A 24,888-nucleotide genomic window follows, 5' to 3' on the forward strand; every position below is an offset into this window, starting at 1 on the left:
ACCCCTCAGCCTTCCCAAATAGCTCCACATAAAAAAGGGAACCTGATATTAGTGGATGGCCCTAGTGCCCACGATTGGCAAGGGAAAAGAATGCAACATGGACTCTTCACATTTTTCCACTGAAAACTGAACCCTTGTTTTACAATGTTGGTAGTTGTGGATTTTGGTCTCTAGCTCAGCCTCCAACTAGGGGAAACTTGGAAAACATGCACACTTTTCAAAAGTGGATAACCAGGTGTCACAAGGACAGCGGGGAAACCACGGGACAAATGGGTGACTGGTGGGAAGCAGTGATATCATATCACCTATGCTTTCTTCTCAGCAGGAGGACTGGCTGCAGGCGACCCAAACAGATATGCCAGATACCGATACGGGCCCCTTTAACTGGAACCCGCTAAAGGAAGGCCCCGCCCCCTCTGATGACGTTGTCGACTGGTGGCCATTAAGGAGCCACGGAAGCCGGAACTGGGTGTGCATGGACACCGGAGGTCGGGACGAGTAGAAGGAGACCGGGGAATCGAGGAGCAAAGTTCGAGAAGAAAAATCAAGACGCCCGGAGAATACATCAAGCCCGGGAGGAGAGGAAGAATGCAGAGAGTGGAAGGAGAAGCCAGGAGGCCACTGGGAACACGCTTCGCCGAGCCACGTCCCAAGAGGACCAGGTTATCCAGTCTAATGAAAGAAGTATACCGAATACTTGCCTTGCGCCACATCAAGACTTCCGTATACCACCCTCAAACGGACGGACTCGTGGAACGGTATAACAGGATGTTGAAAACAACATTAAAGAAAATGTTAGAGGTAAACGGCAAGGAATGGGACCAACGACTACCCTTGGCCTTATACGTGATAAGGAGCCAAGTACAAAGCCGCTTGGGGTGTTCAGCTTTTGAAATGCTGTACGGTAGGCAGCTGAGAAGTCTCCTGGAGATGACAAAAGAAGCCTGGGAGAAGGAGGAAATGCTGGAGACCAGAGGGATGGAGTATATTCAAGGGTTGAAAGCAAAGATTGAGAAACTACATGATCTGGCCTATTCAAGTCTCGCAAAGAAGCAAGAAAAGCAGACCCACTATTACAACCGTGGGAAAAAATGTGGGACACTGAATGTCAACGATTGGGCTTTGGTACTGCTACTAAAGTCCACCCACAAGATCAAGACAGAGTGGAAAGGACCTTATAAAGTCATCTCTACAATAGGGAAAACAACATATAAGCTACACCAAACCGTACCCAGGTATTCCACATAAACATGTTGAAGAAGTGGATAGGCCTCCCACCCAAGGCGACGTCCTTCACCGTGCCGACTATGTCGAGCGACGCTAGTACAATGAAGCAATTAGTAGTTAATACCGAGCTCACACTGAAAGAAAAAGAGGAGTTAAAGGAAGCCTTGAATCCTTTTTCTTCGATGTTTTCCGACCTCCCTGGGAAGACCCACCTCGCCGAACCCAGAATAGACACCCTACCAGAAAAAGTGGTCAAACAGCGACCTTATAGGATACCAGCCGCCAGAAGAAAAGCCATACAAAAGGAGGTACAGGACATGTTAAGTCAAGGAGTAATAAGGAGTGAATGGTCGTCTACCATTGTGATGGTGCCAAAACCAGACGGAAGCACCCGTTTCTGTATGGACTTCGGTGCACTCAACGAAATACCGGCCTTCGATGCATATCCAATCCCTCCAATAGAGGAGCTAATCGAGAAATTGGGAGAAGCCAATTACATCACTACGTTAGATTTAACAAAAGGATACTGGCAAGTACCATTACGGGAAGAAGACCGGAAGAAAACTGCATTCTCGACTCCCGATTGCCTCTTTGAATGTACAGTGCTCCCATTCGGATTGCACGGAGCCCCAAGCAACCTTCCAGCGACTCATGAATTCGGTATTACAAGACTACCACTCCTTTTCGTCAGCATACCTGGACGATATAGTGGTCTTTACTCCAGACTGGAGAACCCATGTACAACACCAACGTATTATTTAACAAGCGCTCCAAACAGCTGGGTTACATATAAACGCCAAGAAATCTCGAGTAGCGTTTCAAAAAGTAAAACATCTAGGGTATGTACTTGGTCACAGTCTCATATCCCCACAGGAGGAAACAATTGGAGCCATCACTGACACCCCCTTTCCCACCACCAAACGAGACATGAGAGCCTTCTTGGGCTTAATCGGCTACTATCGGCGATTTATACCTGGAAAGAGGTAAAACCACAGGTCCTACTGCAACCCACTAAACAGATGTTAGAAGCATTTTAGACATTGAAGCACATCATCACCACCAGCCCAGTATTATCCTCACCTGATTTCTCACGCCCCTTCATCTTACACACCGATGCCTCCAACCATGGAATAGGCGCAGTACTTTCACAGATGTCCCCAGATGGTATAGATCACCGGATAGTGTATATAATAATATAATAATATAATATATATATATATAATAATTTGTATTTGTATAGCGCACATATCACCCCCAGGGGGGTCTCAAAGCGCTGGTACTCATACCGCTGTGGAACCCATCCTGGCTTTCCTTGTGAAGTGCCCACTCCTGGGCACCCCCAAGGTGAGGCCAAGCATCCCAGCGTTGTTGGGGCCGTTGTGGAGATTAAGCAAGCTATTGCCCAGAGTTGCAGAGTGGGACTCATGATTAGAGTAGGAACCTGTCGCGAATTATCGAGTCCGCGGACACGGAGCCCAAGATCCTGCTGCGTCGGGTCTTGAACCCTGGTCCCGGGCCTAACCTCTGCTTCAGGGTCTGCCGCCTCTAACCAGTGAGCCACACTTCTCCCCTGTATATCAGCAGAAAACTGTTTCCAAGGGAATTGAAGTACCCCACTATTGAGCGTAAATGTCTTGCAGTCCGATGGGCCATAGACAAGCTGCGTTATCTCGAAGGCCATCATTTCACCTTGTACACGGACCATGCCCCCCTACAGTGGATGAGCCGTAACATCGCTCATAATCCACGGGTACTCTGTTGGTTTCTATCTCTCCAGCCCTTTTCGTTCACTGTCAAACATCGCAAAGGGTTGGAAAACGGTAGTGCGGACTATCTGTCGAGAATCTTTCCTCTCCCCAATCGGGAGGATCCATGGGAGGAGGAGTGTCACAAGGACAGTGGGGAAACCACGGGACAAATGGGTGACTGGAGGGAAGCCGTGATATCATATAACCTATGCTTTCTTCTCGGCAGGAGGAGTGGCTGCAGGCGACCCAAACAGATATGCCAGATATCGATATGGGCCCCTTTAACTGGAACCCTCTAACGGAAGGCCCCTCCCCCTCTGATGATGTCATCGACTTGCGCCCTATAAGGAGCCACGAAAGCCGGAACTGGGTGTGCATGGACACCGGAGGTCGGGACGAGTGGAAGGAGACCGCGGAATCGAGAAGAAGAATCAAGATGTCCGGAGAATACATTAAGCCCTGGAGGAGAGGAAGAAAGCCGAGAGTTGAAGGAGAAGCCAGGAGGCCACCGGAGAACGCGCTTTGCCGAGCCATGCCCCAGGAGGAGCGTGGCTGACACAGGTATGGGAGCGGATCACTGGCTGGGTCGGGAGGTGGGAGAAGCCCGAGAGCCCAGCTCGTCATGTGTCACTGTGGAGCTGTGCTCCTGACGATCTGAGCTCGTCATAACTGATGCACGCCACCCACACGCTATTGATTCCCCACCTGTGCGTCATGAGCACAGCTCCACTGTGACTCAGCGTGCTCCCCCGCACCGTGGAGGAATTACCCCCGCAGCGAAGGGGTTAAACAAAAAAAAAGAAAGGTTTTTTTATTTAGTACTGCATGCTAGACTTTTTTGCAGAGCACTCTCCACCCCCCCCCCCCCAAAAAATAAGGGGGAGGAACCATATCAGGTCTTATGGCACTTTAAAGTTTTTCATATTTTCCTTGGCTCGGCTCATTCAAGGCCTTTGGTTGCCCCCTCAAGCTGCCCCCCTGCTGTACCAATTTAATTATAATTATTCAGCCCACTGAGAGGAAGAGAGCACCAGTAGCCCAGCCGGAGAACCAGTCTGCCCTGAATCAAGCTCCTAACAAAAAGCCCTATTAAAAGGCTTGCCAGTCCTGGTGGCTAGGTCTGGCCACCAGGAATAAAAGAAGCCCCACGTGATATAGCTGGGCCCTTCATAGCAGAGAAATCCACTCGGTCACAGAGCAGAAAACAAAGAGCATGGTGCTCAGCCATACCTCAGAATTATTTCCCTCGGGCTGGTGCAATGACTAATTTATTTTTAAAGGAGAGGCAGTGTTTGTGGGGCCTCCCCATGGTCCCTCATCTCCCCAGGTGTTGGCACATGAGTGGAGGGCCATGGGAACCTCATCTCCAGGGACTGAAGCAGGAACAGGGCATGTTACCCATCCCGGGTGACATAAGGGGCTAAGAAAAAAAAAAATTTGTTTTTAGGGTTGCCAGGAATGCATGATGTTGCATCTAGTCTAGGTGGGAGATATTGTGGTAATATGGTTCAGGACCCACTAAGGGAGTAAATCGATTTGTATGTGTCACAGGTATTTCTATCTATCAGACTGTACTTATATGCTTAGTATTTAGGAGAAGAGGGAGAAAAGAGATAAGTGATTTTCCTTAACAAAACAAAAAGAACTAACTGGACAATAATTTATTTTGTAGTGTTGTCACATATACCAGCATTTTAGCCCCCACCACCTCCCTAGAGTGGGTCTTGGGTTGCTCTGCTTCTCAGACAGAGTCAATGGATTACTTTGGGCTAGATGTATGACATTCTGATTTTGCAATTCCTGAACAGATTCCATAGAAATAGCTATTTAGGAAAACCAAAATGATAAGTACAAAATTTGCGATGTCCTAAAAGCCTTTCCTACCGAGTAGGAATCACTATTAGGACATTGCAAATAGGAAATGCTAATGCATTTCCATCTAAGGGCCAAATTAGAAATGGTTTCCATTTCCTAAATTGTGATTTCCTAATAGGAAATTGCAGTTTAAGAAATCCAAATCCAAGGTTGCTTCTGGCCTTAAGGCCCCCCTGGAGGCACCATGAAATTTGAAGCGCACATGTAAGAGCACATATGCCCTAAGGGCATATGTGTGCTTCATGTCACATTAAAAAATGCATTTTTAAAAGCACTTTTTAATTTTGCACATGGTTACCATCGACTTTGAGTCGATGGTAATAGAATTTTCTAAATGCTTAATACACATTTAGGAAATGCTTTGTACATGTGCTTTAGGAATCGCAAATAGGCAATCCCTATTTGCATTTCCTAAATCGCGATTGCAATTTGCGATTTTCACCTGGCAGAAATCGCAAATTGCTATTGCTTTTTGGCCATTGTTAATATGAAAAGGCTGTTTTACAATACTTAATACTTTCATACATCTGGCCCTTGGTTCACAGTAAAAAGACAATTGCGTACTTATTACTTGTGAAGGACTCACATGCTTCACAACCAATTGCCTAATATCTTACACACTCCAAATAATTATTCTTACTATAGTCTGACAATATGTTCTTATGTAAATAACCAATCCAAATAAAAACTTGCCTGTAAAAGTCCACAAATCCCAGAGAACTTTTTGACTTCGGTATATATTGGAACACATCAGGATATTCCCTTCACCCATGCACTGTCACACCTTAATTGTCAGAGAGAACGTAAGTTCAGAACAACTATATACTCCTATATTTATCAGAAGCTGTTCCCAAAGCCTTTTTCATCAATGTAAAAAAAGTTTATGCTGAAGAATTCAAATGTGAGGGGAGAGTTACTGAGCACACTTTGCTGTCAGGGAGGCTTTGCTATCCATGTTCTTCATTTATACAACATTATTGCACAGTCTCAATACACTATGTACTGGCTAATGCTGTGTGGCCTGCCTCCATATGGAAAAATGGAAACACCAAATTGGTCATGGGTAAAGATGGGAGAAGGGGTGGATGGGAATTCCGTTCTGAAAAGTCATTACTCATCAGAAAACATACACTGGTGATGGAGACAGATAGCTAAGAACCTGAGATGGCCTGCTTTTTATGCCCAGATTTTGACATTAGTCACATTCCTGACATGGTATTCAACCCAGATATGCAAATAAAAATAATTTGTGTGAAAGCTTACTTAACAGTGAGTACCTAACTAGGCAAATGTTCATAGAAAAGGTGGGGAAGTGCCTTGCATAGCATTGTGAAGTATTTAAGAATAAATAATGACAAAGGCACAATGGAACTTATATCTGACTCCCTTGAACTCCCATATAAAAAAGATAGTACAATCTGTTGTGAATTCTAACCGCAGCCTGAAAACCATAGCTGGGAGAAGGAATGCAGGAAACCATTGGCACCCTGGATGCCACAATCATCTTGTTGTAGAAGATACAATGATGTACCTCCAGAAGCGATGTATTTAGCTTAGAAGGTCTCCCGTATGTACATGAAGTTCTGTCCCAAGTCTGGGGCAATGTGGATATCTCATGTTATACTTGGAGGGGACAGCATTGCAACATGCTTCGTTCCTCGAGTAGCAACACTGCTAGCATGCTGTCAAATCTTGATGCACTGGATGGAAACTAGGGAGTTTCAAAGTAATAAAAGATTTAAAGACATTATATATTTATAGGATTCTGAAAATAACCTGTTTGAAATGTTTAATTTTTAAGCTGATGCTTCGAGATATATGGCATGAATGTGAGCGTCCTTGGCTAGGAGAGCATTCACAAAGAGGGAGATTGCATGGATGTGGTAATGGCAGAATTTGTTGGAGTGGAAAATTGCAAATATTGGAATAATATGCAAATTGGAAGTAGACACCATTCATTGCGGCAATAACAGACTTTTGATGTGGAGCTGTACCCAGCCATATAAGATTAGGACTTTATACTGGAATTGGTACTTATCTAGGGCAAACCTTCCCAGAAAGCCACGGTGCGCTGCTGTAGGTAGCAAAAGACAAGGGGTGAGCCAAGGGAAGAGGACTATTTAGTAAAGTGTACAATAGTGAGAGAGGGAGTGTTATAGAGCCTATGGCTGAGAAGCGAAGAGTTCCTTATCGATAATCAACTAAGAAGGGGTCTTGAGTTCCTTTGTGACCGGCAGGATTTAAGTTGCTCGTAAGGTGGAATTTTGTTCAAAAGAAAAGGTTTGACTTATTCCTACCTTTTATCCTTCTTTATTTCAAGCCTTATAGTAATGTGACGTCTTGTGTTATGGCCTAAATTGGAGAATAGGTTTTTGGCAAGGTTTTTTGATGTGCTGTGTAAGGCTGCTTTTAAGATGATGCAACAGATTTTGAAGATTTAGCAAGCCTGCCGAGGCAGTCGGAGGACCAGGACCTTCAGTATGAAAATGGCATGGTCTAATATCTTCTGTTCTTTGAAGGATGGGCACTGCAGGCAGAACACCCTCCTGTGGACTCAGCTTAGAAGAAGACAGGCAGACAACACCATCTCAACACACTTGGGAAAATCAAGCCGTTCCTGTCTCCAGAGGACTTGCAACTAGCAGTCCAATCCCTAGTTATTTCCCGATTGGAATATGGAATTGTGATCCTGGCAGGGTTACCCAAAGCTAGACTGGCCCCCTTAAGGGCTACTCTGAACTTTGCTGCCAGCATCAAAGATTCAAGTAAATATGATCACATCACACCAGACATAGTACAGCTCAATTGCCTCTTGCTGGAAGCTAGTATTCGGTTCAAGATTGCCTGCTTGACACACAAGGCTCTCCATTACACCACCCCCGTTTACCTGGCAAATAAACTCAAACTTTCTGGTCTGAATTGGGCCCTAAGAAGCTCTAACACGGTCTTGCTAAAACCTCACAAATTTAAAAAGAAAAGAACCTACAACCGCTCCTCCTCTGGTCTTGCCCTGAGAATTTGGAACACTCTTCATCTTGAAATCAGATCGAACCCTTCATCTTCCTCATTCACGAACAAGTCAAAGGGTTATTACTGAATGACCATTTGCAACTATCGATCTGAAGAGACCATAACTAACTTTTGTTTCTTGTCGACATGGGTCTCATGCAATGTTGCAATTTTTGTTACTTTACATGTACCACATGTTTGGTTTACTCTTTTAGTACATGTGCTTGTTAACTTACCTAATGTTTATTATGTACGCTTTTAATGCCCAATCTTATCTGCTACTTTGGACAGCGCTCGGTCACCCTTACGGGTCATGTTTGCGCTGTATATAACATTTCAAATAAATAAAATAAATAAATAAATCCGACACCTTACCAATGGTTGCATTCAGAGATGATGCGGAGTACTCTTAAACTAGGTCCTCCATGAGCAAAAGGGCAGCTAAAGTGGGTGTGATTTGATAGGTCCAGCACTTCTTGTGAGACATTCAAAGGGAATTCATTTGCACTTAAGACACAATGGCATTGCAACATTAGACAGCTGTTCTACTTGAAATGGGCTTTGCTTGTTCTGCTCTATTCATTTAACTGGTTTAAGATGGAGCTTACTGTGGGTTCTCTTGCTTCATTGACAGCACGATGCATACTATAACAAATATTTTGCGGGTCCTTAAAGGACCTTACTTACACCAGAATCAGTTTCAGTCTCCATCCTAACAGTTCCAGTGTGTACACCTCAGAGAAACTCCTGTGACCCATGATCACAGCCTTACAAACCAGAGTGCGCTATATTCCATCATTCGTCCTTACAACCCAGTCCTCTAGAAGGTGTTATGATAGGGAGTCGATCTAGTAGCTGTGTCTGTCGCAACCATCCAGTGTAATACATAGCACGTATTGCAATAGAGTGCATATTGGTTAAGTGTCTGTCTGATATGGAAATAATGCAAGATGGAAGATCAATCACGCATACCATACTGGCTTCCAGTAGGGATCTAGCTATTGGGCACTAACATCACCAAACAGGAGGTGCTCATGTCTAGTTCCACCCCTTGCTTATCATCAGAGAAAGGACTAATTAAGACTTCAGAATAGAAAAAAGAAAGACTATTATTGGCTAAGAGGGCTTGTGAATAGTGGGCAGGAAATATGCAATGCCACCATAGGTCATTGCTGCTATTTGCAGTGACTGTTTTCCTTCTTTCAGTTTTGGTTTTCTTGCAGGGAGAGCTTGTGGGGGTAAGGGTTAGTACACCTTACCTGCTTCCATTGGCCCTTGCTACAAGAAACAATGTTTAGCTGCTGTTTTTTATTTCTGGTGGGGAACAGTCCTAAACTTTACTGGCTGATGGTTTTTTTGGGGGATAGTCAGGCCTTTTAACCTGCCTTTGTGGGCCCTTACTGCTGAATGACTGCAGTGCTTTTTTTGAAGCTTCCTATAATGTTTTGGGCTCTTACTGCCCGAGATGGCTCTATGAGAGAATAGTTATGTGGGCACTCGCTGCTATATGGATTTCGGAGATGGTGATGTAATGACCCTTCAACGCTCTAACATAAAACAAAACGAAAATATTAAGGTGCAATGTTGGAGTAGCTCAGATTAGATTCATTTCGAATAAGGAAAACTACGAAATCAGATTCAAATACAAACTTGCCCATCTGGTAGCAAGACCTAAAAAACACCTCTTTCTTTACCCTACATTCAACGTGGCCACTGAAGTTTCATTTTACTGCTTTTAATCCAAAGACTCAGTCTTTACTTTCAGATCAATGTTTTAAAAGCAAACAAAGTGTTTGCAAAAAGTGCAACGTTATATATTTTCACCATAGTCCCATCTTACTACACAAACTCTACTTAGTGAAGTCCTTTCTACTACTCATTTTCTGCTCAAACAGAAGAGCCCATTAGCAATTTTGCCACTACTTAAAACCAACCTCTACTCTGAATTCAGGAGATGAATGAATACCCTTTCAAAGCATTACAAATACCATTAACTAAACACAGCACATTTAATTCTAACAAAAAGGGAAAGGGGGAGAGTCATGGAGTAAGGAGTGATCACAAAGGGCATGCTCTTCCTGCATGTAACTACATGCAGATACATTCTCAGACGTAAAATTCACATGGAGTTGAACAAAACATTTGGACCCATGATGTTCTGATAGTGGCACTGTGGCATCACTCACACACCCTCTATTTCTTCTTTACACTCACACCAAACATTACTAAGCTTTAATTGTAACACCTCGAACTGAGCAGTAAGAAAGCTAGATCTGAAGGGTCTAAACTTTTCTCTACCCATCTGCATCCTAAGCAAAGCATTTGTCACAGTAAAGACGAGTAAACCCATTCAGTGTGGGTGTGAGAAGAGAGGAGCCTTAGTCCTCGTGCCTGCCCTCCCGCAATGTCCAGAGCAACTGACAAAGAACGGTTAAAGGCCTGGCAAACATGTCACAGATCGAAAGGAGCACAGGAGAACACCAGCACAGTATTGCGCTCTGTTTCAAAGATATGTTATCCATATCCTGTAAAATGTTTACTTCTGCTTGTAAACTGCTCCTTGTTGGTAAGGAACCATTTAATTTATGTATAAATGTCAAGTCATACTCACCATAACAGGCTTATTAGGCTATATGAAAAACAAAAATAGAACAGGACTGGCAAATCCAATAGGTCTGGCTTGCATTTCGAGTCCTGATTCGAATCGATTCTGAAAAGGTCTGTTGTAGTGAAAACAAGCATTTGCAATGCAATAGGTCTCACATTTGCGAGAGTTTAAGCTATTTGCATTGTAAATGAAAATGCCTTTAATTTATCGGTTTTGATAATTAACATAAATAACAAGCATTTGCAATGCAATAGGTCTCGCATTTGCGAGATTTTGAGCTATTGGCATTGTAAATAACAAAGCGTTTCATTTATGTGTTTGAAAAACCTGCAATGATAAAAGGCATTGTCATTTACACTACCAATAGGTAAAAATGTTGAAAATGCGAGACCTATTGCATTGCAAATGCTTGTTTTCCTTATGTGTCCACTTTATTCTCTGTTTTCTACATCAACATACTCCTCAATCGGATTCCTGCATACTTTATTATGTTTTCTGTACTCACTTGCTCCTCAATATATGTTTTGTACGCCTTAGTGTCTCGCGTTCTGGCCTCGTTAAGGGAGGTTAAGAGCAAATACGAAGCAGGAGAGCCAGTAAAGACTAGAACGCTGCACCGTTTCGGAAAAGGGCACCGGGGGATCATTAAACAAATGCAATATGTCTTTAGGTTTCTGTATACATGCATCGTGACAAATCGCGTGTGGGCAGCGCCTAAAAATATTTTCATCTCAATTAGCCTATTGCATTTCGCAAACGAACCCACAATATAAGTGCAAGTTGCAAAACAGGGCAGTAAAAACATCAAAATGTAATACTTGCTGCTTTTGAATTCATCATCCCTAACAATTTAACATCATGAGTATCATTTTGCTTTTTGACTCCTGGTTGCCAGATGAAATTCATAACAGAATATTGTATTGGCACCCCCATATTTTTCTTACAAACTGGAAGAGCTTCCCTCTCGGCCCATGTTTTCCGTTTGTAGGATAACAACGTGTTTGTATAGCGCGTCATGCTCCAAGTGTCACTTCTGATCGCTATAAGTACCGGAAGTTACGACTAGTCAATTTATGACACTTTGTTCTTGTGCGTCCACTTTCAATATATCTATGCATTTGAACAAGTTCCTTTCTTTACACAAGACTGTCTTAATGTCTGGTGAGGACGTCTAAGTACTGACGTGCTAATCCTCAAATGTCCACACGTAGCACACACTGCTGGCTTCTAGGAGATACAGTGAGCTGTGCGGTTATGTTCGCAGTGGAAAATCGTTTTTTTATTTTGAGTGTGCACCTGGTGTTATTCCCTATTACACACTGAAGCCGATCTGCACTTTTCCGTACACACACCTCTCCACCTTATCGCCAGAATCTCTCCCCACCTATCTATGCAGCTCGAACACACAGCAAGTGCCCCGTTCAAGACAAGATACCGGCTACCATTTCCTCTGCAGCTCTCACGTAGGCGCCCATTGGCATACCCCGAATCCCTCCGCCCCCGTCATCCCTCTCACTATATAGTCATGCGCCCCTTGGGGTAGTCCAGGTGCTCCAGCGCCCACAGCTGGTAGGGCAGGCTGTGCGCAGCGTTCCGGGCCAGAAGTGAGACCAGCACGGTGGGGCTCTAAGGGGCAGACTCTGGGAAGGGCCCTGCCTCCGGCGGGGACCATGAGTATCAGGGCGGGCAGCCCCCCAGGCACAGGGCGAGGAGCAGCAGCAGCCGGGGTGCTACGGGGACCATGGCGCTAGGACGGAGAGAAGCCGGCATGTGTGAGGCCCAGCGGAGCTCAGAGCCAAGACTTCGGTGAGGGGAGGAGCCTTACGTGTGAAGTAACCGGAGTCCCCCACTCCATCACAGACTGAGCAGGAAGGAATGCAGGCCTTACTATAAAAGAGGGTGGGTGGGAGTTTGCAAAAAACAATGTAGACTTTCCTAAGTCCACGAAACAACATGGCCTCCGGGGCGCGCTGCTGCGAACCAGTGCCCGTGTCTGAAGGATCCCACAGTAAGCACAACATAGTGCTGCTTACTGACTAAATGAAGGAGGAGTATAATGCCGAAAGTAAAAGATCCAGTCTGGGTGGGTGGGGCCATAAGTAGACAGGCAGGAAAATGGAGGGACTAAAAAGCCTCACTCACAATCCAAAGCTAGTCTTTAGCATCAACGATGACGCAAGCCAATGGAAAGAAGGGGCGGAGCCTAGACTCCACTTCTGAAATCAGGTTGATTACAAGAAGCCTCGCAGAGCACTGCATCGCAGGTCTGAGAGACCTAAAAAGCATTGTCTTTTACAATGCCAATAGCTCAAACTCTTGTAAATTTCGAAGAAGCGGAAGTCATTGCCCGGGCTGGTTGGAAAATGAAAACACACATGGCGCGATGAATTTTGCAGGAAAGCAAATAGTGCATAGAGACTAAATAAGACGTAGAATGTAGAATGTAACAACAGAAGTAAAAGGGACAATCCACATGGGAGGTTACAAATGACGATAAGGTGGTACTAAGCCTACGAAGCCTATTAACTAATCAGAAGCCTGAATTTAGAAATGAGAATGACACAAGCCAATGAAAAATATGGGCGGAGAGTGGGTGGGGCTTCAAATCCATACTTGAATGCAGCAATCCTTGCCAAGCAGCGCATGCGCTGCCTAGGCTCTACCTAAAAAAGGCTACTTTCTGTAAATAATGCACTTATTGTAAAGAATTTAACGTATTGTGGTTCAGTTTACTTTTGAGATGCAAAATAGTCCCTTGGGCACTGTAATGTAAACACTTCATAGGAGGCGGAATGATACACCAACCAGCCAATAATGTGGTGGAAGAGAGAACTGCCGGTAAGCGGAGTCAAAGCCCACTCTATATTTTAAAGAATTAGTAACAACAGCCTTGTAAATAGCTGCACTGTCAAGCCACACCTAAAAAACAGTGATACACTAAGTCAGAAACAATTATGGAACATTGGGTTTTGTATTCATTGCTGTCCCTGCGATATTACTTCCAGGTCACCTCAACTTATTTAGGGACTAGCAAACTTGCAAAGAATTGTCGATTTATAGAATATATGGTTGTTGACAGAGTAAATGCAGATCTGCACACAATGAAAATGAGGGGCAATTGGTACAACACTTTAAAACGTGGAACCAAGAAGAGGTGGTAAGATTATTTGAAATGCAATCAAAAAGGTGGAGTGCAAATCATCTGATAAGAAAACAAAGGCCCTGGCTATCGGCTTGCTGTAACGCGAAGAGCCTTATTTATTTATTTATTTACTCAAAACCAGATACGTGGTCTCGACCTAAAAAAGGAAGGTCTCAAATGGGTGCATATAGATATGGATAGTTCATCCAGAAACACAAGATTAAAAATCCATCCCTGAATTATAACTACTGTGTATTCTACAAACTCTTAAGGATGTATGATGTTACAACGTGATCAAAATGATCGCGTACATCACAACGCATCTTTTACAACACAAGTCGTTACTACGACTTGCGCTGTAGGGTGCTGGACTTAGGAATAGTAAGATTTACTATTCCAACTCCAGCCTACGTACAATAGGGAAAGTGTTGGAATATTAAATACTATTCCTTAGTCTAGAGCGCCCTCCAGCATTATAAAAGACGCGTCGTAATGGCACAGCGGTGTTTTGACCGCATTGTGAAGGATGTTTACCACTCTTAAAAGCTCCTGTGCAGACTGGAATCACCAACGTTACATGGTGCAAAGAAGAATCCCAAAATGGTCGATAAAAGGCTAGCCATGAATCCTTTATGCTATCATCTGCTTACCTATGATCAACAATCACACACATTATTATGTAAGCTGTTCCACAACCACACAGTCTGGCTTTACAGAAGAATTTAGACCTTCAGAACGATCTTGACTTGGGGATGGTGAACCACTTACTCAATTGTATAATGCAACTCTGAGTCTAAGATCAGAACGAGAAGGTAAGACAAAACCAATCAAGAATAAACTATAAGGACTGCACAGTGCTTCAACTCCTGCTGACTACAGATGGAGTCAGAGGCACTGGCTGGCATACAATCTAGAAGAACTCACTGTTCTGCATGGATAGCGTCTGCAATTCTTTAGGATTTACTTCACTTAACTCCCCACCTCCTGACCATGATTAACCAAGCCAGAGAAGCTGGAGCACTATCCAAAGAAGAGGATATATCCACAATCTTGGTCATACTAAAACCGGCCCACCTATCCATGCATATTGTATCACCCGATCTCCCTCACCAAGCTAGGTACTTGCAAATTTACTAGTTATAACTTTAATTGAACACACACAGACAAAAAGAGCTTTGTGTTCGGACAAAAAGAGCTTCATATTAGGCCGGTACATCAGAGTGTATCAGAGTTATACAGATGACACTAGTAAATGCACTTGAATTTCCTGGCCACAGCGTACTGATACTAGTAGATTTCAAAAAGGCCTTCAACTCTATTAAGTGGCATTTTGTCAAGCGGTTACTGTGCAAAATGTATTTAGACCCTCAATTCTTGTATCAAACTATCACAGAGCCATTCACAGGCCCAAAACCGAAATCAACATTGTCCTGTCTGCTCTTCACTCCAGCGATGCAGTCAAGTGCAGTTTGAAATGGATGCGAAGCACTGGTGCTAGGTTTCCTATAGGAAAAGGACATCAAACACCTTGGGCACTTGTATACAGTTGAAAAGCTTCTTTTCTTACGATATCCACAATGGTGCAGGAAATCACTTATGAAAATCGTTTGTCTACAAGGATGCCTTTTAATTAAACATGAACTGTTGGAGAAACAAGCAGCTACCAGCTGGTAAACAAATTATGTGACCAAGCCTTTATTTCGGAGTGTCCCCACTTATCATTGGAAATGACTTGCTCGGAGTACAAAGATTATCCCCCCCCCCACCCTACTTTAGCTAAATTGGTGCCTTGATGCAAGTACAAAACCCTCCACCAGGACCAGGCTGCTGGCAGACTTACACAAGAGAAACCATTATGGCAGGTTACATTTCTACTACACTCAGCGAGGTTGATGGCGATTTAAGACTTATGTCTGTATAGAAAATTAAAAACGAAGATGTGTTGGAAGGGGGGTCACATGAAGTCATTCAAGATACTACAGGAAGAATAGATAACTGCAATTATGAAACACACTGGAAGTAGATCAAGCAGATGCAAAGGCCTTTTCTAAATGTAGTGAACTAAATACCAAAATAGTGATTAAGAGGAAATCTGGAGGGTAGGAATTTTAATTACTGTAATATACTGCTATTCATAGAGCACACTGTTACCTGAGAGGGGTCTTGCCACTGAGGGAATTGAGCACATGGCAATGAGTGAAAATCTTACTTAAATAATAGCCAGGTTTTGAATGCTTTCCAAAAGGGTAACAGCTTAGCACAAGATTCGAGATCGAACAGCAGGGACGGCTTTGCTGCCATCACAGAGAACTCGGACTCCAGCACAAACAACCCGGAAAGGCAAAGCAGATGTGAAGGCTTGTAATGCTGGAACATGTTTTTGAAGATAGTTCGGGCCAAGCTGAAGGACGGTGTGAAAAGTAATGCACTTGGCTTTAAAGACCACTCATTTTGTGTGCAATTTACTAAGTGCATCAGTCAGAGGCACCTTTTTTAGGTAACTACAACGACAGGCGAGCAGTGGACTTTTGGATGATCTGAAGTCAGTGAAGGGCACTAGAGGAAGATCCAAAAGGGGCCATTGCAGTAATAAAGCCTGTTCAAGATTGTTGTCTGAACAACAATCTGCCTAGTGTGAGCAGGCAGGAAGGGAAGAATATTGTGTGGCTACTTCAGCAGCAGAAAGCATGTTGGCGAACGTTTGCTGACACTGGGTTAGAGGGAGAGTCTCCGGCCAAGACAGAATCACAGACTGCACACTGATTAAGCAGGGGTGAGAGCATGGTCTAAATCAAGAGGCAAGAAACAAGTATGAACAGTCATTGGCGAATTGTATATTGGAGTGTATATATTATATATCAAACTCCAATAAATGCTTTCTGTGTCCTGCAGAAGAGGGGGGTACATGAACTCACATTGTCTGGGATTGTCCAAAGATTAAACAATTCTGGGAAGAAATTGAGAGTTATTGTAGATATAAGCTAGGTCCTAGAATAACTATCGATCGACACATTGCAATCCTTGGGTGTTCCCCAAACATAATTGTTAGTACTACACAAGCGGGAGGTCTATATATGATGGGCCTATTGGCTTGATCACTAATACTTCAGAATTGGTGAAGCGAGAATATACCTACATTTTACTGCTGGCAGTCCAAATTGCATAGTCTGAGAATTTGAGAAAGGGTATGCCTTACGATCAGGCTTGTATGGAAAGTTTAAGATGCGCTGGAAGTCTACAGGAAGTTAGCCAGTAGATAATCAAGATCAAATACAAAGTGGTCACTATTTAAATTTGTTATCTGTAGTTCTTATTGGGAAATGTGCTTTTGGAATCTCGTTTTAAGTAATAACCTCTTTTTGCATATGGAGTAAACTGTATTGATTAGTCATGTATTTTGGATGATGTGTGTCAACCAAAAAATTGAATATCATAAGCACTTTTGTATATGTGTTACTGCGCAATGGAACTCTAAATAAAACTCCAATACCACAGATTTTTTCCTAGTGCTGCAATCGCAATGGGAGGGTGATCTGAGCTCACTAGAGAAAGAGGACTGGAGGGATGCTCAGATAGGTCCCCAAGAGATTATCACCTCTACCAGAATGCGCCTAATCCAAATTATTTATAGATAATCTATTATAGCATTGAGCTCCTTTGGAAGATGGGCTGCGCTATCATGCCTGAACGCACTAGGTGCCATGCTGAACCTGGAAAAGTCTTCCACATATGTTGAAGTTTCTCTTGAGCTTACAAGAAGAACTTAGGCATGACATTGTCCAGACAACTACCATGAGTTGAAAAAACCCACTGACCTTTTGCTCAAGATTCATGGAAGACCTGGGAGGCTCTATGACTGAATGGTTCTGCTAAGAATGGGGGCTCTTCCTGGCAAGAGGGACATTGCTAAATATTGGCAGTCGAATCTGGCATAACTAAGGGAGGAATGTCTCAGAGGCATGGACTGCTGTTCTCAGATTGAGGAACCAATTTATCATGCCTGGGGTTCCTCCTGTAAGCTCAAGAGAACCTGCAGGCCATTGAGGGTCAGTGTACATCTTTCTACATTTTAATTTCCTTATACACGCAATGCAAATAATACGTCCCAAGGTGCACACAATAGAAAATATGTTTTTGCTACTGTTAAAGTAATTCACTCTGCTACCTATTAAAAACCAATGAAAAGAATTAAAAATTCAAATTTTAAATATAGCAGTGTCTTTTATTCCAACTCTGATACTCATTAAACATATCAGTCTCAAAAGCTTTAACATCTGATTTTCTTAAAATGGTGAACGCAAGATACACGTAACTTTTTGGTACTTTTAGGAAGATCTAAAAATAATAGGAGCACCTTGATAAATAACTGACTGGAATGCTGAAGCTAATTCTCTAGAAGTGAAAAGTCAGTACAAACAAAATAAAGTACCTTTTATAAAAACAAAATAAATCTCCCTCTTTAAGTGTAAGCGGAATAAGCTTGTAAAGAGTTAAAGTGCTACAAATATTTCAGATTGACCTGTTACATAGTATCTCGACATTAGCTATAAAACAAATTATAGGTATTGCTTAGATAGGAAAATGGGGCTCCGGTACATGCCAACCAGAAATATTGTGGCTCACTTTCAGTGCACTTCCATAGTTTTAACAGAACACATTTCTAGTCTGACAGTACACAGAAGTGAAATTATTTTTTTGTTGATAATGCTACTGTTCTAGTAACTGAAAGAGAATTATGAGAACAGTTGTTTACGGACAACAAGCAAAATAAAATCTGTATGCCGATATGTATATTTCTTGACACCTTACAGGGTTCTTTAAAACCAGTTCAGATAAATGTGTGCCAGAGTACTGAAAGACATACAACTGAAAAACTGCTATTACTTCTATGATTTTATACTAGTTTTAAGAGCATAAGCACTTTATCATTTAAAAATCAAGAGCTTTCTCTGGAAAGCATAACCAGTGCTCGGAACCACATCCAAGTCTAAAGCAGTAGATTTCCCTTTATGCCCTATACTTCACTAAAGAAACAGTTAACAAAAAATATTTATATGTAAACTGCAATTTAGAAAAAGTACTGTTGAAACGGTTTCCTGTACATGTCAACACATGCATTTTAGAAGTATAGGGACTGACAATGGATAAATAATATGTCATATGTAAATAGCCTGTTAACCTTTTGCATAATATTCAATAGCCTTGAGAATGTTTAATACATGTACTTACATATATTTAATGACTGGTTTACGTTTTATAAAGATTATTTGAAATACACATTTATAAAAGACATGATGAATAACAGCCTTTTCTTGCGGGGAAAGGTCAATTTTGCTCTTGGTAGTATGGATAAAGGCAGAATGAAGTTAAACCGCTCCAATAAAGCAATTGGACCAATAATATAGGTCATAAAAAGTATTTGCTTTGAAGTTAATGGCCCAGTTTGCAAAGGAAACAAAGTGATCTGCAAATTGCGAAACAATATATTACATGGTTTTATTCATGTTGTGAAAAAAATGGGGCGAAATTAACAAATTACAGCATGAGATAAGGATTCGAAATTAGTAAATTTACATCAGAATTTGATGAGGATCCTAAAAAACATACAAAACTCATTTTATACCGACCCTATCAATTCTCAAAATCTTTAAAGTGGTCTGCAAAGACCCATTAATTGTGGAACGTATTAAATTACCGGTTAACTCCTAACTGACGACTACGATATTAACGTTCATACAACAGTGGAATGAATCATTTTGCTACTCTGTTTTCAGGAGCATGATTCCTAGATTTAATAAGTTAATTGCACCAATAATCCAAGTGATGATGGCACAAATAGCTATGGCTGAATCAATTAGAACTTCTAAATAAAAGGTAAAAACTAAAAAGCAGCAGGGCTTTTTTTAATTGTATGCATGGACGTATTTCCAGGAAATTCAAAGCAAAGTATCTTTTAGGGAAGGTGTATTGTTACAGGGCCTTTTCATAAAATCCAAAATAGATGCAACAGTCGAGTACCTAAAATAAATGTGAGTTTTGGCAACAAATCGCCTACACTATTTTTCTTCAACTGTATACTCAACTGTTTTATGCAATTTTGATAGCAGTTTGTTCAGGTATTACCCTTTCATTATCTATGCCACTAGATAATTCCTTTCCCGAATACCCTTAGTTCAACTAAAGTTTAAATGATTTTATATGTTAAGTCAGATTTTGTGGAAATGAGGGTATTGTTCAAAAGATAGAACACCCCTGTTCATTATGAAAATAATACCAGTTTCCCATAATAATGTTTAGATTATTTGAATAAAAAAAACCTTAAAGATGGAACTTAGTTCAAAAGGTGCAGGGCAGTAAAAAGAAGGAAGCAGCAAGGGTGCAAGTTAAACCCGAAAAGAAAATTATATGCAATTAAAGTTAGTGATAATACAGCCAAGAACAGTGCAGATAAAGACAGACGGGCCTGGCAAAGTATAATATATTAATATGCCAATAGAAGATAAAAATAGCAATTAGTAAGAATAAAACTAAATGATCCTACCTTGACTCCATTGTCAAAAACCTCTTGCCAGATCATGTACCCTTTCTTTACAGAAGAAACAATATCCAAGATTCTAAGAGAAAGACAAAAGAAAAAAGTGAACTTCGATAGAACTAAAATATATAAAATATTTTAGTAGACATGACCCTTAAAAAACAAAATGTCAACATGTGATAATTTGTTCCTCTGTGATCTTATTTCATGTCAAGGAAAGCCCTTCTCCTTGGTATCACTTTATGATGCAATACATGAAACACCATAATAAAAGCCGAAGGTTGAAATCCGTGAATGATTTGATCTGAAATATTATAAAAAGTGTTACCTGTAACTGAGGAACATGGCTGATTATGTCAGATGAGGACTTCTGGAGCTCATACAATTGCTCTTGTTCTACAACAAACCACTGTTGTGGTTCTCTCTCTTCGGGAGTCATTTAGCAGTTTTTCTCTGAATAGCTTACTAATGGTAGTACTGGAGATAATCCAAGCGTGGACTCGTGTATTATTGCTAAATAACAACGTCACCGCAAATATGCGGCAGGGAAGACCACCTTATGTGACAGCAATGACTAAATGACATAGCAACAAAAGGCAAATTATGCAGCATATTGTGGCACAATTTATGGGAATATTGCTCACGATTTTGACATTTTTACACGTTATAGAAAGGATAATTATTTCACTTCTTTAGTAGCAGTTTAACACAAATACAGCAACCAGTAACTGAAACGTGACTTTCTTCTGTTAAAATCAGAAAAATATTAAGAAAAGGATACATTATGTGGCAAGAGCGCTAAATCTATAATTCTGCAGAAAACACTGGTGCAGAATTGCATAATTCCAGTGGCTCTACGTGTGTACATATCATTAGGAAAACCAAGGTTATGGCAAAGTTATGATTAGCTAACATAGGTGGAAAACATACCTCAGAACATCACTTAAAACACACAGTTAAAGAACAGAGGGCCCGATTCATAGAACTAACTTAAGACAAAATCCTATACTTACTACCATTTTGGTATTCACAGAAGGCACTTACTCATTTTGGTATTCATAGAAGGCACTTTCTCATTGATGAGTAAATGCCCTCTGTGAATACCAAAATGGTAGTAAGTTTAGGATTTTGTCTCAAGTTAGTTCTGTGAATCGGGCCCAGAGTTCGGGATACAAAACCGTAAAAAAAAAATCTCTGCAATTTACCATCTGCGGTAAGGTAAACTAACCACAACTAATGCCCAAGAGATGTACTGCTTATGACCTCATGCAATGCTTATGAGAGGCTCTACATTGCTCGTGACTCACATATGACATCAATGATAACCAATTCATTCAAACTGAATCGTTGATGACATCAATGATTACATAATTCAGGATAATACTAGATATTAGATTTGATTTCGCTAATTATGTGGATGATGACTAAGTTAATGACATCATATTTAATATAACTTTCTTTCAGTAATCAGCTGTTTTTTACCTATTTGTATTTGCTTTTTCTGAATTATACTACTGACCTAACTAGAACCTTGAGTTTGAAGGTTTCGTTTTACCTACCTCTACAAGATATCGCTCGCGTAAAGACACATCTACCAACTGTTGCTGCTGCTGGGCAATTTTGGAGGTTAAAGTCCAAAATGTTTAAAAAGTCTAAAAAATATAAGCCAGGGATCTACAGACGTTCGTAGACTGTAGTCGTTGTAAACCATTAATTTCAGCCCTGGAGTCTCACAGGCACTTTTATGATGACTGATTGTTTGCACTGAATATTTCCTCGAGCCACTTTCTCTGCGCTTAGACTGCAACTCTTACAAATTCAACTGCCTGACCTGCATTCTTGTTTTGTAGGATTCTGCCTGTAACTCATCTAAATATGTGACTTACAAAAAAGTAGGATTACCAAATCGTTCAGCATTTACGTTTATGACTTACTCTCCTGAAAAAACAAGAACTAAAGTACTGTTATCAACTACGCCTGATCTCCTACATGGAAAATAACAAGGGAACTGAACTTCCACTTCAGTGATAAACTGATAAACAGAAATCAGATGGCTTCTGGGACAACAATAGGTTCTAGTCTACTCAAAAACAAATTCTCCCTTCACCCTCCTTCAGAAACTCCAAACTGCAGCTGGTTACTACCTAGGAACCTCATATGGCATACTAATGAAGACAGGTGAACAAGTTCCTTACCTTCGGTAACACTCTTTCTGGCGGATAGTTTATCTAACAGACACTTCACCTTGAATCTTCCCTGGCACAAACCGGATCTGGAAACGTTTCATAGCAGTGCTTGCTGCTAGGTGGCATTGTGCATATAAAGTTCACCCCTCAGATTTGACATTCATTTCTTCTCTTTTACCCTTTGCGTGGCCTCAGACGCAATGCACAAACTATTGTTGGTAACGGGGTGCTGGGTACTAACTTTGAACATTTTTGGATATTAAAAAGGAGGCCATATACAGAACAGCGAGGTAGGGGGAAATGAAGAGTGTGCGATAACAGTATCCACCAGAAAGAGCATTTCTGAAGATAAGTAATTAGTTCTTCTGATGGATACTCCTAACTGCAGATTCTGCACCTTAGAATAGATGACAGAGCAGTACATCCTCAGCTGGCGGGTCTGTGGCATGGGCTCAAACCAAAAAGTCTTGTGGGGCCGAACAGGTAAAATGCCCCTCCCACTGAACTTGGCTGTCAAGGCAGGAGTGCTTTTGAACGTATGCACTGATACTCACTTCATAGCCTGGCAGTTGTCAAGGACAGGCCCTACTCATGCCTACACAGTGGTAACAGACTTAGCCCTGTTGGAATGGTCTGTCGGAGACTACCAGGGGCTTATTCTTGGCCAGCACGTGCCAGATCTTAATTGCAGAGGAGTATCCACCTCAACAAGGTCCTCTTCTGCAACACCTTTTTGTTCACTTCAGAGAACCCCCCCAAAAAAAAGATAATCGTCCACTATATGGTCCTTAGCACAATCAGTGCAAATGCTTAAAGTTCTCCTGGAGGCTAGCCGATGGAGCCTATTCTATTCTTTGGAGGGCTGAGGTTGAGCAAAACATGTTGGCAGTGTGATGGATGCTCAACGTCGAAGGCAGCTACAACTTTTAGTAGAAAGGCTGCCTCAGTCCTCAGCACCAAGTTTGCTGATGAATAGGTGGTATAGGGTGATTGCAATGAAAGTACTGGGAGTTTACAGATGTGACAAGCAGACGTAATTGCAATGAGAAAGACTATCTTTAAAGTTAACAGATGCAAGGGCAGCTTTGCATGGACTAGGAGGTGTATACATAAGAAGCATTCAAGACCAAGCTATGGTCCCACTATAGCATCACAAAGGGTTTGGGAGGGAACATGTGTGTCAAACCTTTAAAGAAAAACTCATCACAACTGGTAACTTAAGCAAGGACGGTTTGTCTAACAAATAAAGAAAGGCCAAAAGGGCCAATAAATAATCAGTGATAGCATACACTGTAAGGTCTTGCTAGGCCAAAGACAAAACCAACAAGTGGACATCCAACAGCTTTACTGTAAGAGGTCTAACTTGAGCATGGACCACAACAGGCCACCAATTTGGCCAAGCGCCTGGCATAAATGGATTTTGTGGAAGAGCCCCTGGTGGCATAGATCAAAAACTTCATGCAGCAAATCAAATGCAAACCGTGCCACTCAATCTCTAATTATGTAGGTGTAGATTGCATAGATTCAGTTCAAGGATTTTTCCCCATTGCTGAGACAGAAGGTCCTCACGAAGTGGCAGTCTGATCATGGACAGATGTTCATGATCGGAGATTCCGGGTACAACATGCTCCTGGCCCAGTCTGTAGATATTAGGATGACTTGGGCCTGGTCATTTTTGACTTTTTTCCAGGCCTCATAGCAGGAGAGGCAAGGCCAGGAAGGCGCGTAGGAATGTCTTGTTACATTCCAGCCAGAAACTTCAAAACACAAAACTTTAAACACTGTATGTTCTGGACAATGACAAGAAGATCTAATCGGGTTCTCCCCACTGTTAGAAGACACCCTGCTCCTCCTCAAAATGCATACCACTTGTGACCTGCTAGAAACACCCTGCTCAGTATGTCTGCTGAGTATTCAGGGACCCTGCTAGGCTGTTTGTAATCAAGAAAACACCCTGGAGCTCCACCCGCCCCGAAAATGCAAGGCCTCCTGATACAGGGCTCAAAACCCCATTCCACCTTCTTGTTGCAGTACCACATGGTAGTGGTGTTGTCCGTGAGAACAAGGACTAGCCTCCCCTTTATGGACAGCAGGAAGCCTTAATCAGAAGACAGGCAAATATGACTCTGTGCTCACCCCTCCATGCTGGAGTAATAATTTCAAAAGTTCTTAATGATAGGTGGAATATCAGGATGCCGGAAAACGTGCCTAAGTGTATGTATGTGACATTTTGAAATTCGACTTTTGAAAAGAGCAACTGAAAGGGCAACAGCTGAAGTAGCTCACAAAAAACTGAGTGTACTCTTTTGGGAGTAATCAGGTACAAAACCTTACATTTATCGTTACAGCATCACAGATGCATCTTGCCTGAGAATTGGTCAGCTCTTCCTGTGGAAAGGTTCAAGAGCCCAAATTTTAGGACTACAGGATTCATACATACCCCAGTGATCCTAACTAGAAAACTGGAATCAAAATCTGAACATTTGGTGTTTTTCCTTGCCGCGAAGAGATAGATTTTTATAGGCATGCCCCACCTAGCCAACACATTGTCCACCACA

The 24,888-nt window shown here is 41.9% G+C and overlaps 1 protein-coding gene across 3 annotated transcripts in view; it reads right to left on the reverse strand.

Annotated features, from left to right (window-relative positions):
- The window catches only part of HEXB (hexosaminidase subunit beta), a 353,508-nt gene that overhangs the window by 119,276 nt on the left and 209,344 nt on the right, over window positions 1–24,888 (reverse strand). For all 3 annotated transcript variants that reach the window (XM_078675259.1, XM_078675257.1, XM_078675258.1), the window contains exon 10: window positions 20,151–20,223. In XM_078675259.1, coding sequence (XP_078531385.1) covers window positions 20,151–20,223 — 73 coding nt within the window. The remainder of the gene's footprint in view (window positions 1–20,150; window positions 20,224–24,888) is intronic.

The sequence above is a fragment of the Lissotriton helveticus genome, chromosome 2_1 (assembly GCF_964261635.1).
Source record: "Lissotriton helveticus chromosome 2_1, aLisHel1.1, whole genome shotgun sequence".
NCBI lineage: Eukaryota > Metazoa > Chordata > Amphibia > Caudata > Salamandridae > Lissotriton > Lissotriton helveticus.